The following is a 16,486-nucleotide window of genomic DNA, read 5'->3' on the forward strand; positions in this document are numbered from 1 at the left end:
TAACAATACATAATTTATTAATATTTCTCTTTAGGCAAAACCAAACATAACCAGAAAACTTCAGTGATTTTATTTCTCACACAAAACCAACAGAAGAAATTTGTCTAAGCTGGTTAATGGTAACACTGCCATTTTCATACTACATATAAAATTTATCCTATACAGTTCTACATACTTTGTTTAATTAACAGTCTGTATTAAAAGTTGTATAGGTGAAACTTCATAAGACACAGTGCAGCAGAGGGCAGATGATCTGTAAGTCCATATCTTTTCCTTGATATCCAGTATTTCAGTGCAATTGTCGAAGAGAAGCAATAAATGCTGCATCTAGCATTAATGATGAACTGAAAAGCACCATGGACTATGGACAAGTGTGCAATGGATATTACAGGGGAAAAAAGAAACAAAATTTTTATTACTTGCAGTAGTACAAAATGTTGAGATTAAATCCTGCCTTAAAAACAGTAGTTGACTACTTCAGTTGTATGAAGTCCTTAAATAACATCCAAGTCGAAGTCTGTAGTTGTACATGGCTTAAATGTATTCAAAAATTCTCCCTTCTTTTTTACAAAACACCTTTTCTGTTTTTTCATGCCTTGAACATTCATCATCTTCTGCAGTATCACAGACCATTTGGTAAACGTAACAACTGAACCTCCTGTTAGGCTTCTGTTCTATATGCAGAACAAGGTCCTTGTCAAAGTAAACTTCGTGACTGTAAGTCTGAAATGAGAAACAAACAACAACAACAACAACAAAGAGGAAGAGATTTCAGTCTCTGTTTTCAGAACTCGATATACTCAACACCATTATTCCTTTTCCCTTGTGGAACAAAAATATATGTAACACTGCTGACCTCATGATCACACAGGAATTGGTAAGTAAATGGGTATAGAGAAGGGTTAACATAAATAAAAAGACAGGAATTCTCCTCACCACATCCCAGGACTCCAGCAACGGAATACTCTTAAGTAGAATCCCACGTTCATTACAATGAAAGTCAAGGTGTGCTCTGCCATCAGCTCCTATCTGAGTAACTGCCACAATGGATAACAAATCCAATTCATCTTCATAGTCCACAATTTTGAATGTCTTAGAAAAAACAAAACCTCAAGTTTACAAATCAAAGAAATTCACACTCCCACCTCAACCTAAATTATCTAGCTCTTTCTCTTTCAGTTGAAAGCAGAATTGGAAAAATTGTTCCATAAGTCTTCTGGTCTGATAAAGAAAACTTTACCAGCCTGATACCCAACAGGCATCTTTCCCAACATGAGTTATACAATGTATTTCAGCAAAATTCTTTAAGACAGGAGAGAAGAAAGTAACCCTAGATGAAAAATCCTAATGTGCAAGTATTTTATATATATCATACAGGAAATAGAAGAAAAACTACTTAGAAAGTGGCAGAAGAAACATGTAAATTACATTCCCTATCTTGAAGCAGACATGTTAGAGACAGCATAGCTTAAAACCATGACTGGTTTTGAGGGGATAGGGATCTTAGGGTAATTCCATTCACATGAACACCTGTTTGTTCTTGGAACCCTCTCACTCCACAGAGTACATGGCAGTGAAGAACCGAGATCAAAAGGTTAAAATTGTGAACTTCCTTAATTGCCTCTATCTCACTGTCATAAACCTCATAATACACTCTTTAAACTCAAGCCAATCTTTTTCTTCTGTAACAGAAAAATATCTATTGGAAACACAAACTGTAGCAGCAGGGAAAAAAATAAGTGCAGACTACTTTTTATTATGTTTTTAAAAAAAAAGTGGATAGAAATTAACTGCAAATCTTAAGGGTTATATTGGACTGTCCTGTATTTTTACCATAGTAAAATCTATTTCCTAAGAAAAAAGAAGTGACTACCAGAAACTAATGAATTTTAACTGTTGTGCTTATGTCAATTACAGCTCCAGCTCTGGATACAGTGCTACAAAATATTCTTCGTAACCTCTTGAAGACTCAGCACCAACGCATATGGTATTTTCACTCAAGAAGCAGTTACTTAAAGTGTTAAATACCTTATCCTGAAATCCAATCAAAGTAACTGGGACAGAAAAACAATTTAGAGATATTATATCAAAAACTAGAGGAACCTAAAGCAGAGAAGAAACAGAAATATTTTTCTTTCATTTCATAAAGTGCTTTAAAAGGAATACTTAAAGAAAATGTTTGAAGAAGTAACAGTTCATCACATTAACATATCGTTTCTATGCCACACAAGTTGCATGGAGTTATGACAGTACCATGGGGCATAAGATCAGTTCTTAAAAACTGATGGCAAAGCACAAATGTCAACCAAGGAGAAAAGATGACAGAGGGAGAAGGGAAAATAAGTTATTAGAAGTTAAGAAGACAAAGACAGTCACAGAAGAGGAATAAAGAACTCAAAGATTAACACACCTAATGGTTACAGCCACTGCACCTGAAGTAAGAATGACTTCTGGCTAGCTAAACTTCTTAATCCATAAGCTGCTCTGACTCACTGCATCAGTTACCTCTTGTTCTGGGTCATCATCCAGCAGGTTAAAACGCTTTTTCACCACTCGACCAGAAGCTGTTACAGTAATAGCATTATTTACCTTCGGAGAAAAAGAAAAAAAGTGGCTCTAGAGTTTGAATCATTTTAGTTTTTCCCTATCTATTTGACAATGTATCTACTTCATATCTTTTGCTTCCTGACCTTGTTTTAATCTCTCCAGTTTTGTTTTACTCATTAGCTATGCATGGCTCTAATGCTGCTATCTCTTCTTCATGAGGGTTCATGAACTCTGGAGCTTTAACTGAGGTATCATTTACATTTATATTTACTCATATTCAAAGGTTCTCAGTCCTGTATAAAGGTGGCAAAAGTTCTCAGCTACCATAATTTTCAGAACAGAAGTATCTGAAGCCAAAGATGCTGGAGTGACAATTGATATCTAAGTCATCACCAATTTGTTTCTTCAACTCTTACTTCCAGAAGATGGAGAAACTAGCATCTTAATCCATCACAGCTGCTTCCACTGGGCTTCACTAACAGCGGAAACATTCAAAATGGGAGTATCAAAGTCTTACTGGAAGTAAAAAAAGAAAAGGCACAGCACAGGCAGGATTAGAACTTGTATTTCTTTGCTCTTATTGCAACAGAAGTTATCTAAAGAAACCCTAAAAACCCGTATGTATGAAGGTCATTAGATGACAAAGCTTATAGTTTCTGAATTCATTGGAAGTTTTATTCCTGAGTTAGTGCAGTGCAGATTGTTAATACACAAGCTTTCTTCTGCAGAAGCTTCAAAACTAGTATCGCTAACTTTCAGGGACTTTAAAGTAATCAAACTATCAAAACTTGCTTTTATCTAAGACAAGACATTGTGTGCTGAAGCAAAATGACAGTTCTATGCACTGCCAAAAACTCTTCATGTCATGAGTATGCTCTTTAACCTTTCTGACATTTAGATTGTCTTTGTGATTACTATCACAAAAGATTTCAGGAAACAATCTGGGTGATTTAACAGCTCATTTCTATTAGGAAGTTTAAATCCCTTGCCATTTGGTTCCACCTTTCTGCACTCTTATCATCCACTGATGATTCAACTCTGTTCCAGCTCCAGTTCAACACAAGCAAGCAGGAAAGTACTTACCTTTTCTGCTGGGTTATTATTCTATTATTTTAGTGCACTGATTCAGCTCACCAAGGGTTAGACGAATGCCAAATCCATCACATGGGAGTGACAGATGCATATGGCCAGGAAAAGAAATACTTTTGGAAGCATGTGTTGTCCTTGCTGTCTTATGAAGACTTACCCCTAAGTTATGCGACTTAAAACATTTATAGCATTTGTATGATCAATTTACCCAAGCACCAGAGATTCACACAGCTATCGCTTGGTGGCACCTTCTTTTGAAGGAAAGCTGTCAGTATCTTTCAAGTATATGGAAGTATGTTTTATGTATGTTTTATAGTACACACAAGGAAGAATACTGAAAACTAAAGAAAAGACTGGAGGTTTCAGAAAGCCATCCTGAAAGTGTTACTAATTTCAGATTTTGTTTTCATTCAGCTTAAAGTCCTTCAATAAACTTTTAGTTAAACATAAACCACAGTGATTACTCACATACACAAACCCCTTGTGTACTGCTCAAAATCATACATGGTGATCTCAGACTCTAAACTCACACAGTTTTCTCTGTTGGCCATAACAGTAAAATCTTCTGTAATCTCCATCTGATTTGTATTATTTTTAACTTCCTTAAGCTTCAAGACCCTACAAAAAAAACAAAAATTACAAAATAAGTCATGTATTCTACTCCACCTACACTTCTATAATTAAAAAAAAAACAGGTATATTAAAACATCAGAAATAACTGAAATGGAAATAAATTATTTTTTAATTTATCAGTAAAATTTTAACAGAGTGGTCCTTGATCATTTTTCATACCAAAATCTAGTGTTCCCTGCCATTGACCATATTCATCATGCAGAAATCTGCATGTTTCTACCGGAACTTCTGACTCGGACAGATAAAATGAATTTATGCTGTTATGCAATTTCTCCTCTAGTAAAATATGATTTGAGAAAAAACGGCTCGTACTTTACCAAATTTGGTCCCACGTGGATTATTCTACCTGACATATCTGGATGGAAATATATCCAATCAGGTTCCAGTGAACAGCATTTCATATCCTGGATGCCATTTTTTGCCTGAAGAAGAAGCTTGAATATTAGTATTTTGAAAGTCTCAAAGATCTAATTAAAGATCTAATTAAAAAGGAAATATTGAGCTCCTATCCACATACTTCTGAAGGTTTTTAAGTAATGCTCCTAATCATGACCAGAAAGGATGCCAGTGGAATAATAATAATAATAATAATAATAATAATAATAGCAACAACAGAGTTGGTTCCAAGTCTCAAGATATTCCATGGAACAGTTTCAACTTTTTTCATTTGCAATAAGCAATAACCTTGTACCACAGCTATACATGTCCTACCTCTCCTGAAACTAAACAAAATCAAGATCTAGTGTACACTCTGCAAACACTTCAACATGTCCAGCAAGAATGAGTGTTGAAGACATAAGATATGTCAAAACAAGGAAAAGCATTAGCACAAGGTTTGACTTGAGCTTCAAAGCTCAGGCTCCTTTGGGCAAATTATCTGTGGAGTGTGTAAGCCTGGGATAGTTTGGGATTTCAGCTGCAAGCTGGTCAAAATCTTTGGATTTTGGCAGTGGATTTTTGTTTTTAAATTTAGCTGACCCTGATCACTCAAATTTTCCAATGTATGAACCTGCCCAGAAAAAAGCTAGACAACAAAGGATGGTACAAGTCCCTTTGAATCAAAATTGATCTTCAGCTATTGTTATGAAAGATCTGATTTGAAAATAAGAGATCATTGATTTGGTCAGGCTAATAAAAGATATGAGGACATTTATGGATGAGAATTTTTTTTAGTGAAGAACTAACAGGCTAGAAGATGCTTGAGTTACAGAATTATCTTCAGGTCAAATCCAGATCCCAAATAAAAACTGTGATGGAGAGCTCACACGAAAGAATATATGTGAATAGTACATAAACACAAATGATAGGAATGCTGGATTAAACAGGGTAATAAAACCTTTCTAGGGAGAGAGAAAAGGTACAAATCAGGGATAAACTACAAATATTACAGAAACTTATTCTGCAGTTTCTTAAAACTTAAAATGATTCTTTAGTCATGCCATTTGGTAGGCTGACTAGTCAGAAAGTGCATTAAGATATTACCATGCAAGGAATCAGGTAATGAGATTTTGCTTTAGCCTTAACTTCTAAGCACAGAACAGGGCTGTGTAGCACTGACAGTGCTAAGATTATACTGGAATGAATGAAATATCAGAGGCAGAACTAATTGAGAAGAAAACATTTTACACACAACTCTATTGGACAGTAGATTTAACACTGTGGGGTGATCCCTATGAGAGCACCATACTGGAAAACAAGGGCATTGTTATCTCAAGCACTACTCAGAAGACATGAAGACAAATGTGATACACATACATTTGAGAGAAGGAGCTATATGAATATATTACCAAAGTATTGTCTTTCAGAGAACAAATATGGAAGACTCCTTTATGTTTTTTCTTGTTAGGTGTGATGATATAATGCCAAGGGTAACCTCCAATTTGAAATGCATTCTCCAGAGAAGATGCTTCAAATAGCAAAGGTGGGATATCTGCAAATATTTGGTAATGTTAACACCATTAGTAGCAGAACAATCATAATTTCGTTGATCCTTACAATTCTAAATGCTGATAAAGCAATTAATTCTTCAGAACTTTTGAAGACTTGGAAATATATTGGCTGTGGCCATTTTTCTAGAACCAGCTATGCTACCTCACCTAGCACCCAGGCATACATCTGCAGTTAAGCATGAAGGTCTGAGAAGGTAGTAATATTCCATAATACAACAAAATAGTGTGGACCACAAAGACTGCAATCTGTAACTGAGTTCATAAAATCAATATAAATCTAGGAATTTTTGTAATTAATGGCAAAAGGCATCTAGATTTCCCTTCAGATCAGTTGGGATATTATACAGACATAATATGCCACTGTTACAAGTCTTCTGTGTACTGAGTGAGAGAAGCATCTTTGAACGAAGTGGACCACATGGAGCTTTACAACTTCTATCAAATAGCTAAATAACAGCAATTTCTACAGCAGCTAGAACTAAATCAATTTTAGACTGAAGAGCATCTTGTTCTAACACTACAGAGAAGTGCTAGGAAAAAAAAAATTGGTAAAATGTGGAGAAAACCTGCAGTTACAACAGGCGTTTAAATAGGCAGATTGTAAAAACCCAAGCTGAATTGCTGTGAGGAAAACAAGGTTCTTATCCGGACTTTTGTGTCCCAAAGGTCTCACCCAAAATTTGACTTGTTCTTGTCCTGCTTAGTCTAGATAATTATCCAGATCTTAGCCAATGTCACATGACATCAGAAATTACGTTTACAGAGTGCTTCTCTCTTTTTCCTTCATTCATGTTAACAACAACTTAGCCATTTAAATTAAAAAAAAATTAGTTCACTGCTCATGGAAATTAAATCCTTCCTAAGCTGGAAAGTGGCTGTCTTCCAGTCATCTTTGGGACTAACACACAGGAAATGGGAGATTCTGTGCAAGAAAGTATAGGTTATAAAAAACTGAGGCATCTGCTGCAAATGTACAGAATGGTGAAGAAGCAAGCATAAGCAGACCTACTGATATTAAAATCTGTCAGAAAATGAAAAATGAGTCAAGAAAATTTGTTAACATTTTATCCTATTGACTTTTTAAATAAAGCATATAGAGCAAGGCCCCTCAAAAATTCTGGCAGGTAGAATAAATGATAGAGTTAAATGCATTTCAATAATAAATCAGTCCTAAGCAGTGCAGGCTGCTGCTAAATATACTTTTCTTTCTACGTTCATTTGGCAAAGATTTGTAGAATCATAGCCACATAAACCACTGTGATAGCATGACTTCACTGTTTCAATTCCCTCTTTCCTGCCATGTGTTACTTACTGTCGCTCAACACTCCCTGTTCTAATTGCTTGTACGTCCTTTCTCTAGCATTGCCAGTTTCCAATCTCCAGTTGAGCTTCTTTGTCCACTTCCTTAAAAACTCTCCAGCCTCATCTAAACATAAAGCCATAAAGCTGTTCCTGGCAGCATTAACGAGTATTTGTGCTAAACATAAAAAAAAGAGAAGATCTCAGCAAAGCATCTTCCTTTCTGTTTTTATGACATCCTCAAAGCTCAAACTCTGAAACTGTTAAAATCTCACTCACTGAAACGTTATATTACACTGAACAGTCAGTCAGCCACCGCATTCTTAAAAGAAAACAGCTCAAAAACCACAGGAATGTAACTATCTGCAAAGAGCAGCCATGCCAAATGTCTGTCATGAATTCAAAACTTCATAACTACAAATTCTTGAATATGATTCAAGATCAGAAATGTTTTCTCCAATACATTGGTTTTAGATCTCAAATCTAAAAATATAATGATCTGTAAGACATGAGAACAAATCTGGTCTAGGCTTCCTATTAAAGCTCCCACAGCATGTTTTCCACAGGGCCCCTAACATTAAATTGTGGTTTTGCAGACCGAGACAGAGAGGAAAATGAGGAGAAATTTCCCTTTCCAGAACCTGACACATCAATTATAGCAGCCTATTACTTTGTTTTGATAAAACATTGCATTATAACTGAAAGAACTCTTTATGTATATCTGTATTTTATTTTTGTGTATTTCCTCAGGTTTACATTAATCTGGTCTGGTTTGACTGTTATTATCTGACCTTGTTTGCAGACAGAAAGATCAAAAGAATGTTTTAAGTGGACAGTCCCCTGTAAAAACCATTTAATACAAAAACATTCAAAGTTAAAGAAACAAAAGCACTACTTGCTACCGGTGAAACCTACTTTTTGGTTTTGTTTTTTTTTTTTTGGAAGTGCCCCAAGTGTGAGCTTGTGAAAATGGATTTTTAAAGTTAAAAAAGTTTCAAAGAAAGTCTCAGTCTTTGGTCATTAAGATTCTTAGCACCAAATTTTAATCTCAAATGCATCAACAGAAATGACTGCTTGGTTTCAGAGAAATTAAAGTCATTACATAAATCAGAACATTTGAAAGCTACTGATCTGAGGCATAAGAATTGTTTTCAATTCTTAATTTGTTCTCTCCTCAGGAATTAATTTTATTGAAAATGGCACATTTCTGACAACTCAGAATTATCAAAATGCAACTAAGACAAATCCTATTCAAGCTCCTTGAATCCCCTCTGCTAGTCAGATTAAACGTTCTTACATGCTCTGCTTACATACCATATACTGTTTTCTGAGTGCTACTAACACCCATCCTAGCATTTCCTCTTGTCCTTAGTACTGAGACACAACTGTTCTTGGGAGAGATTGCTTATGAAATCTTTCGAATAGCTTAGTTGCTCTGCTAGTTTTCTAGTTAAATCCTATGTAATTAAGACTTGTTATTAGAAGTCAAGCAAAGTACATTTTTAATAACACATAAACCCAGAAATATAGCTACAAATACACTCACACTGTGTACAGTAATTGTAATGTTTTTTCTAGGTGTGAAATAAGTAATAATTAATCCATAAAAGCCACCAGCCAAGATAATACAAAGATAATAAATACCTGTTATTTTAATGTTACATGGAAGACCAAATGGATACTTTCCTACAACTCCCACTTGACCATTCCAGTTGAATTCATGTCCCAGATCAAATGGCTGTTCCATGAACTGAAAAAACAAAAATCAGAACATTTTAGCTTTATTAAGATTTGTTTACTTGCCATTTAGTTTTACTACTCTGTTCCTACTGCATTCTTGATCTTGTTAAATACTACTTCATGTCTTAGTTTTGAATTAACATTTGATTTTTGGTTGGAAGAAAATAAACTCAAAAGTCTCACTGAAGTTCTGTTTCAGATCAAACAACCTTCCATGCCCATTAGTTTCTAGCCTTAACACTCACCTGTAACTACAGACTAGGTGTGTAAAGAGCAGCACGCCCTGGTCTTGCATTCACATAGCTCCTCTCTGTAAGTGCTGAAGTGCCTGTATGAACCTGTATCTCTTATGTTTAGCCACTTGTAACTGGTGTGCGTAGGATTTTCTGATAGTGTACCCTTTCAAATCTTCCAACTGTAAATAGACTTGGCCAAGAACTCTATCCTTTTGACACATTCCCCATGTACCCGTGTGTTGTTACAGAAGTATTTATTTGTTCACCAAAAATAACGACTGTATAAAAAATTTCATATTTCATTACCTGTTCCAAGATGGCCTGGAAGTTATAGAGCCTGACCAGACCCATGCTATGCATTACAATCAGTATTCCATTAGAAACAGCAACATCTGTCACACTATTACCAAATATCTGGACAAAAAAAAAGGAAAAGAGAAAGATTCTATTAGGGAAGAAATAACTGAGAGACAATGCAAAAAACTTAATACAAGAAAAAATTTTGCAATCAATTTCTTCTTTATTCTGACCATACCCTATGAGCAGTGTTTTAGCTCATGAAGTGTTCTGTAACTTGGGTGCTCTGCTGAGTTTCTGTAATAGTTCGCACTGTAGTAACACCTGCAGTAAGACTAGCCATATTCTGCAAGCAGATTCATTCTCTAATCAATTCTAGTATATCTTTATATCATGTTACCTAGTTATTATCCTATATGAATAGACTATATTACACATCCCACAGGAATGTTAGCAAAGCAAACAACTCAATCTGAAAGTACTGATTTCAGATCTTTCATTCTTTCTTCATCACCTGGGTAAAATACTAGAAAAATCACAGCTCTATGACTGTGTACAGCTGTACTAAAACTACAGTATCCAGCTGTCACAGAGCACAGGATCCTCTCTGAATCCAAATTAGACACATACATGAGAAGCTGACATACTCCTTTTAATAATTATGCAGTATTCATTTGTGCCACTGCTTAACACATCTCCACTGAGAGAAATTCAACAAACCAATTCTGAATATTTAATGAATAACAACATATGAAGTTAGTTTGTGGTTTTTTTTTTAATAGAGATGCTTGGAAATGTAGTTTTCATTTCTTTACTCTGTGTCAAAAGACACTATGTCAAAAACTCTTAGAACAGAGTTAAAACAACTAAAAAAACCCCCAAAAAACCCAAAAAACCAAAACAAAACCCCAAAACCAAAACACCAAAAAAATCCCACCCAAAAGCTGTAACACTTCTAAGTCCTAACACTAGTGATGGTCTTGTGATCAGTTTGGTCCCAAAAGACAAACTCACTCCTGAGATCCTGCCTTTCATTTAGTTGTATGGCTCCTCGGTACACTTGTTAGCTTAGGTCCCAGTGTCTTCCAGAAACAAATTCTTAATAATCTTCCAGCTCTAAACTTGAGACCTTACCTAGTCTGAGCTCAGAATGTATTGTGGTGTACCATCTCAGTAAAGCTGATGCATTAGGTGCATTCTGCAGTCTTGAACCTCATCCTAACTAACATTCCACTGATCTGTATCAGGCTTGGCATTGTATTCACTGGTTGCTTCCTCTGCTGGTTGTATTCTCAAATCTCAAACTCTATCCTGATATTATTCCTAGCTGTAACAATTACTCTGGTAAGTACTCCATACAGGCCTAACTGAGGAAGTAGATGTGTAGATGCTTCACTTGTTATGCCCATGACGAATCTAGCATGCCATTCCTAACCAGACTGAGAATACCTTTGATACTGGTAACATTTTTTCCACTCAAAATACTAACTTTGAACAGAACAATAGAGTGTCCCTAAACTTCCATGGGCCCAAATGAAAAAATGTTTAACCCACTCCTTCACTTGCCAGCCTAGTCTCAATTACAGCCTCAACCCAACCCAGCACCAGCTAAAACACAGTAATAGCTCTAGACTCCAAATGAGATTTGGGTCATAGAGCTTTGAAGACAGTTTCCATGTTTGTACTATTCCATTTGTAAGCTGTATCCAGAGCTCTCCTGACAGAATGGTAAAACTTGCCATCTGGCTTGAGATTTCCTAATAGATCCACCCTTACTTACAGGTCACAAACCAGCCTCAGAAAGGTTGTTCATTCTTGACTGATAAAGCAAGACACATATTTACATTTTGCCATTCAGCATCAATGATAATACAAGACTGAAACATTTATAACTGCTAATTAATGTTTCATGGCACTATGCTTTTATAAGCTGTTAACTATGACTTCTGAAATTCTGGGGCAATTGCCTAAACTATGCCTCTCAAATGACTACAGTACAGGTCACAGTTATAACCTATTATATATTATACATTATATCATAATAGAGGAATTAGCTTACCTTTTTGTTTATTTCTAGCATTCCAATGAATGAAAGAGGCAAAACTTGGAATACAGCAAGATAGAACAATACAGACTGCTGGATACCTGCCTGGGAAAAAACAACAATATGAATATAATTATCATACTTCAGGTATTTATTAATGGTAGGATAGCTTCATCTTTTACCATAAAACAAAGCATGTCTTCATCTCTGTCCTGGCAGATGTTTTTGATCAATTTTGCAAAAATTTTAGAATGACAGAGTTTTTCAACAAACTTACCTGCCGTGCTGCTGCAGGAAGCTTATTCTGAGCTGACTTTACAACCATTAGCTCTTGAGGAATATCCCAGCTCAGATACCTGTTTGTGACATTAAAGGCCTCTCTTAATAATTTTAAAAGCATTTAAGAATAAATACATTATTTCACATAAAACATAATCTATTGTAACTAGGCAAACGCCTGTGTCCAGGCAAAGTGGGAAGGGTGCCTGAGATGTTTGATGTTTGCAACAATGCAGAACGCATGGAACTCGGAATGGCTTATTTCATGCAGAATGGTGAGAAAAAATCTGATACTATGAACATTCACTATCTTAATTTTTCTCCTTCCCTTCATCAATCACTTCTTTCTTATCGTGCACTCTAAAGGAAATTACTCCTTCTGAGAACTGAAAAAAAGATGCAGTTTACCATAAGCAGTAACTGCTTGGCTTTTAAAGAAGAAGATGGCTACCCTACGGAGAAGGATGCCTGCAAGTTAAAAATGGCTTAAATTTTAAATGTGTGGTTCTTATGTTTTATGAAGTTCTTTTTACAGCTCTTAAAGATCCTCTCCTGGTATGTTACTATTCCAATATTAAACACTGTAAAATTGGAAGAGAAAAGCCAAGAGTAGGCTAGACTGTGTGGCTTTGTGAAACTTGATACTAAATTTGAGAGCAGAATACTTAAGCTGCTGAAATTCCACTATAGAAAACAGCACGCAGGAACAGTACTCCAGGTAGTGTGCCAGACTAACAAACCTGAAGTCAGCCATAGGATGGTCCTAAAATAAACAGGATTCTCTTTCTTCAGTACAGTACTAATGATTGTCAATGATATAAAACCTAGTCAATGTTTAATACCTGAACTTGCAACAGGAACCCGTTAGGTATATTTTTTCCAGTACTTCTCCACTATCGGCAGAGAGACGTAGAAGCCAATTCTGTACTGTCAAGACTATCAGGGAAGATTTATAGTCCGAAAGACTTGGTAGCATTTCCCCCTACATAACAAAAGGTTACCAGAAAAAAGTTTGTACCAGGAAGATACATAACATTTTGACATAGTATGAAGAAACCAAAAATTAATACACATTCCTCAAAAACTAAAGGTGGAAAGCTGCCTGTTAATCACATCATGATCTCTAAGCTCATGTCTGTGCCAAAGAGTTATCTGGCTATCACATAATCTGTTGTCATACTTTTTGCAAGGCAGTTACCTTTTCTGAAAAAGACACCCTTTAAAATGTCCTTGCCTTGCAAAAATTACATGTAAATGCTTTTTGATCTAATTGCTACCAGTCTTCAAGAGACAACTGTTCAAGTATTAGAGCATAAGACATTCAGTGGTAACTCAACTGTAACTGCTAAAAATGGTATTCTTCATAGTGCTTTTTTTTTTTCAGGCACCTCAAGGAAGGGAATAATATCTATAAACTCTGTGAACACAGGATAAGAGAAGAGTTCCTCAAGGAGAAGGGAAATTATATAACCTATTAGCTAGAAACATCAGAACAGCTTTTGGACAGAGTTGCTCCAATGGGTCTCCAGTATATCTGCCAGGTTTTCTATGTCAACAGAGCTGGTAAAAACTAAAACTACCTTTAGCTTGGAATACAAACTGCCCTTGGTAATTAAAAAATAAAGAAAAGTTTAAACAGGAATTATGTTGTAAAGGAGTTAGTTGCATAAGCATAAAGGCACTCTTCAAAATCTTCCATGAAAGCTCTCAAAAAAGCATTTGAATGCACTATTGAGAAATTCAGAACATTACACCTCTAAACAGTCAGCCAAAATAAATAAGCGCATGTTGCAAACCTTAAATGACCTAGCTCCATAAAAGCAACAAGAGGGTATTCTGCAGGGAAAGAACACTCTATTCTATGTTTCACTGAAAGATATTAAATTGGGGTTTTTTGCACAACCATGCTCTAGTAAAAAGTATTCTTACCAGTGGGCATTCCAATAATAAAGCATCTTCTATTTTTTCTGACTTAGAACACTTTGGCTTTTGATAAAGTATTCTTGGCTCTTGTGCAATGCTGGAGGAAAATGATTGCTAATCATTAGTCTACTTTATAAACGACTTTCTATAAACAAGTCATTTCGCAGTTTCATAAAACCTGTCTTCTCTTTAGGCCAGTAGTATAAACATCTTACTTTTACTTTGTAAATATAACCTGAAATTGCTCTCAAAATAAGGCCTAATAAACTATAATTAGTATAACATGATATTTAAAAGCTAACCTTCGCTATATTTTGTGGTTTGTAGGTTGTCTTGTTTGCTTTTAATAACAAACAGTAACATTTTTACTTTAGTGATACACATTACATACACAGCATATTCCAGAAATTAACAGTCATCCTGGAAACTTTCCCTCAAGCTCTTCCAGTGTTGCCTTTTGTAATACAAAGGTATCATGCACAGATATTGTTTTAAGAAGCCCTACTACTAGAATAAAAGCTTCATACTGTGCAGCTTTCCCTCAAGGTGGGGATGAGACAAAGATAAACCTGAAAGATGTTAGATAGGGTAAGTCAGTATGGAAAGCATTCCAATAATGTAGGAATAAAACATGGCTAAGTAGATTTGGATCTCTGCTGTGATAGATTAACTAACTTTCAGTGGTTTACAGTGACAGAGTAATTTGTCTTTTATGTATCATATGACACTGTCTTAAAACTGTTCTGATAAAAACTTACTCAGCACTGCAGTTCTCCAATTCCCTGCTACTTCCCTCACAAGAGGGATGGGCAAGGACAATGACTGGTGTATGCAGGACTCCTTCCTCTACTCTGCCCTGCACTGTGCTGCCTCCTAAGCTGTCTCTGCAGCTGATCATGGAACTGGACAGTACATCAGATCAGAGAACCGATCTGCAAAAACAAAAACCAGCAACTACTGCACACACCATACTTCTACATGAACAATAATTTACTTCTTTAAGGCAGAATTCGTAAACATAGTACCAAGCTTATTACGTAGTCTGATTTTGTGATACATTCTTTAGCACACTTCTAGTTAGCAGATCACAAAGAACTATTGTTCATTTGGCTTTTTAGTGCAAAGTTATAAAATGGTGATAAACTTCCACCCTTATTAAAGTGCTCTGAAAGCTGAAGTTACACAGCATCAGGAAGGTCAGACTTCTTTCAGGGAAGGTGTCACATTAAGTCACAGTGGCATCTGAGTATAATTTAACAAAGATTTAGGCTCCTGGTCAGCCTTTTTTTGTTCTTAAATTCCACTCAATTCACAGGCACTAACTGGATGAGTAAAGTTGGCAAAATGTCTAAAACAGAACCACAGTGTTAAAACTGTAATCTGGAGTAATTTTTAATTGTAAATTTATTACCTGCTAATACAGCACTGGTAATTGTCTAAGTAAATTCTTCCTCTTTCATATGCAATAGGAGATGCAGAATGAGTTGTCCAAACGTTCTTGAATTTAGTACTTTCCTGAAATAGACAGTGGTTAGAACAGTGATAAATTTTGTAACAAACCTTGATTTCACAAAATATTTTATTTGGCTCCTGCAGCTTAATAACTTACTTTAACTGAACCTTTCCTGTTAATACATAAAGGAAAATCTGATTTGTATTTTCAAAACAAATTAGAAGACCTTTATAGGGAAATTTTGTCTTTTTAAAGAAACAAAGTCTTTTTATTAGCTATTATGGACAGCATGTGTAATGGATAATTTCTCACTACTTTGCCTGCATTAAAATTAAAACTGGCAACTAAACTTTAATGGCAACTTCCAAAATCAAGGACAAAACTCAGAATGTAAATATGTACATGACTCTTTTATATGTAATCAATTGAATTTATTTAACCTTTGACTCTTATTCTGCTTTTGGTGTTTTGTGTGAAAGACAGAAAAATGTGCTTACAGTTATTTGCAAAAAGTGCCTGAAACTGCTCACATAAAGTTTTTTGCATTCATTAAAGACATCAGAAGCTCTATACTATTAACAGTCCCAGTCTTACAAAAACAAAAAGAATTAAACCAAATGTATTTGTGTCAGGCATACTGATTTTTATTTCAATAAGCTTTGCATGCCCATTGCTCTAGTTGCATAAGTGGACACTTCAGCTGACTTCCAATACATCTATTTTCAACACAACACAATTGCCAGTTCACTTCCACATATTGACTTTCAATGCATTTCTATCAGTTACTGCATAGGAGTGATTGGTAATCGTTTTGATTAAAAAAATCGAGTTCACTTTAGTCTGTAACTGCTTTATTTTTTCCCCTGTAACACAGATTTCACTGACACATAAGGGGAGTGTTTACCTGAAGACCCCTACTGATTATCTTATTTTGTCGTGAAAACTCCATTCAGAGTTAACACTGATGCTCCCCCAAACACTGTGAATATGGGTATTA

The 16,486-nt window shown here is 35.5% G+C and overlaps 1 protein-coding gene across 2 annotated transcripts in view; it reads right to left on the bottom strand.

The window, feature by feature from the left end:
- The window catches only part of DCAF17 (DDB1 and CUL4 associated factor 17), a 17,150-nt gene continuing 664 nt past the window's right edge, over positions 1-16,486 (bottom strand). Inside the window, exons 2-15 of one of the 2 annotated variants that reach the window (XM_031052081.2) lie at positions 15,448-15,551; positions 14,795-14,968; positions 14,043-14,133; positions 12,956-13,095; positions 12,112-12,190; positions 11,850-11,939; positions 9,800-9,907; positions 9,162-9,267; positions 6,057-6,199; positions 4,582-4,691; positions 4,167-4,254; positions 2,506-2,589; positions 937-1,092; positions 460-723 (exon numbers count right to left, since the gene is read on the bottom strand). In XM_031052081.2, the coding sequence (XP_030907941.1) occupies positions 535-723; positions 937-1,092; positions 2,506-2,589; positions 4,167-4,254; positions 4,582-4,691; positions 6,057-6,199; positions 9,162-9,267; positions 9,800-9,907; positions 11,850-11,939; positions 12,112-12,190; positions 12,956-13,095; positions 14,043-14,133; positions 14,795-14,934 (1,524 nt within the window). In that variant the 5' untranslated portion in view covers positions 14,935-14,968; positions 15,448-15,551 and the 3' untranslated portion in view covers positions 460-534. Of the gene's footprint in view, positions 724-936; positions 1,093-2,505; positions 2,590-4,166; positions 4,255-4,581; positions 4,692-6,056; positions 6,200-9,161; positions 9,268-9,799; positions 9,908-11,849; positions 11,940-12,111; positions 12,191-12,955; positions 13,096-14,042; positions 14,134-14,794; positions 14,969-15,447; positions 15,552-16,486 lie in introns of both variants that reach the window. The other variant, XM_031052080.2, reaches the window with a different exon arrangement.

Source organism: Melopsittacus undulatus, chromosome 8, assembly GCF_012275295.1.
Source record: "Melopsittacus undulatus isolate bMelUnd1 chromosome 8, bMelUnd1.mat.Z, whole genome shotgun sequence".
Lineage (NCBI taxonomy): Eukaryota > Metazoa > Chordata > Aves > Psittaciformes > Psittaculidae > Melopsittacus > Melopsittacus undulatus.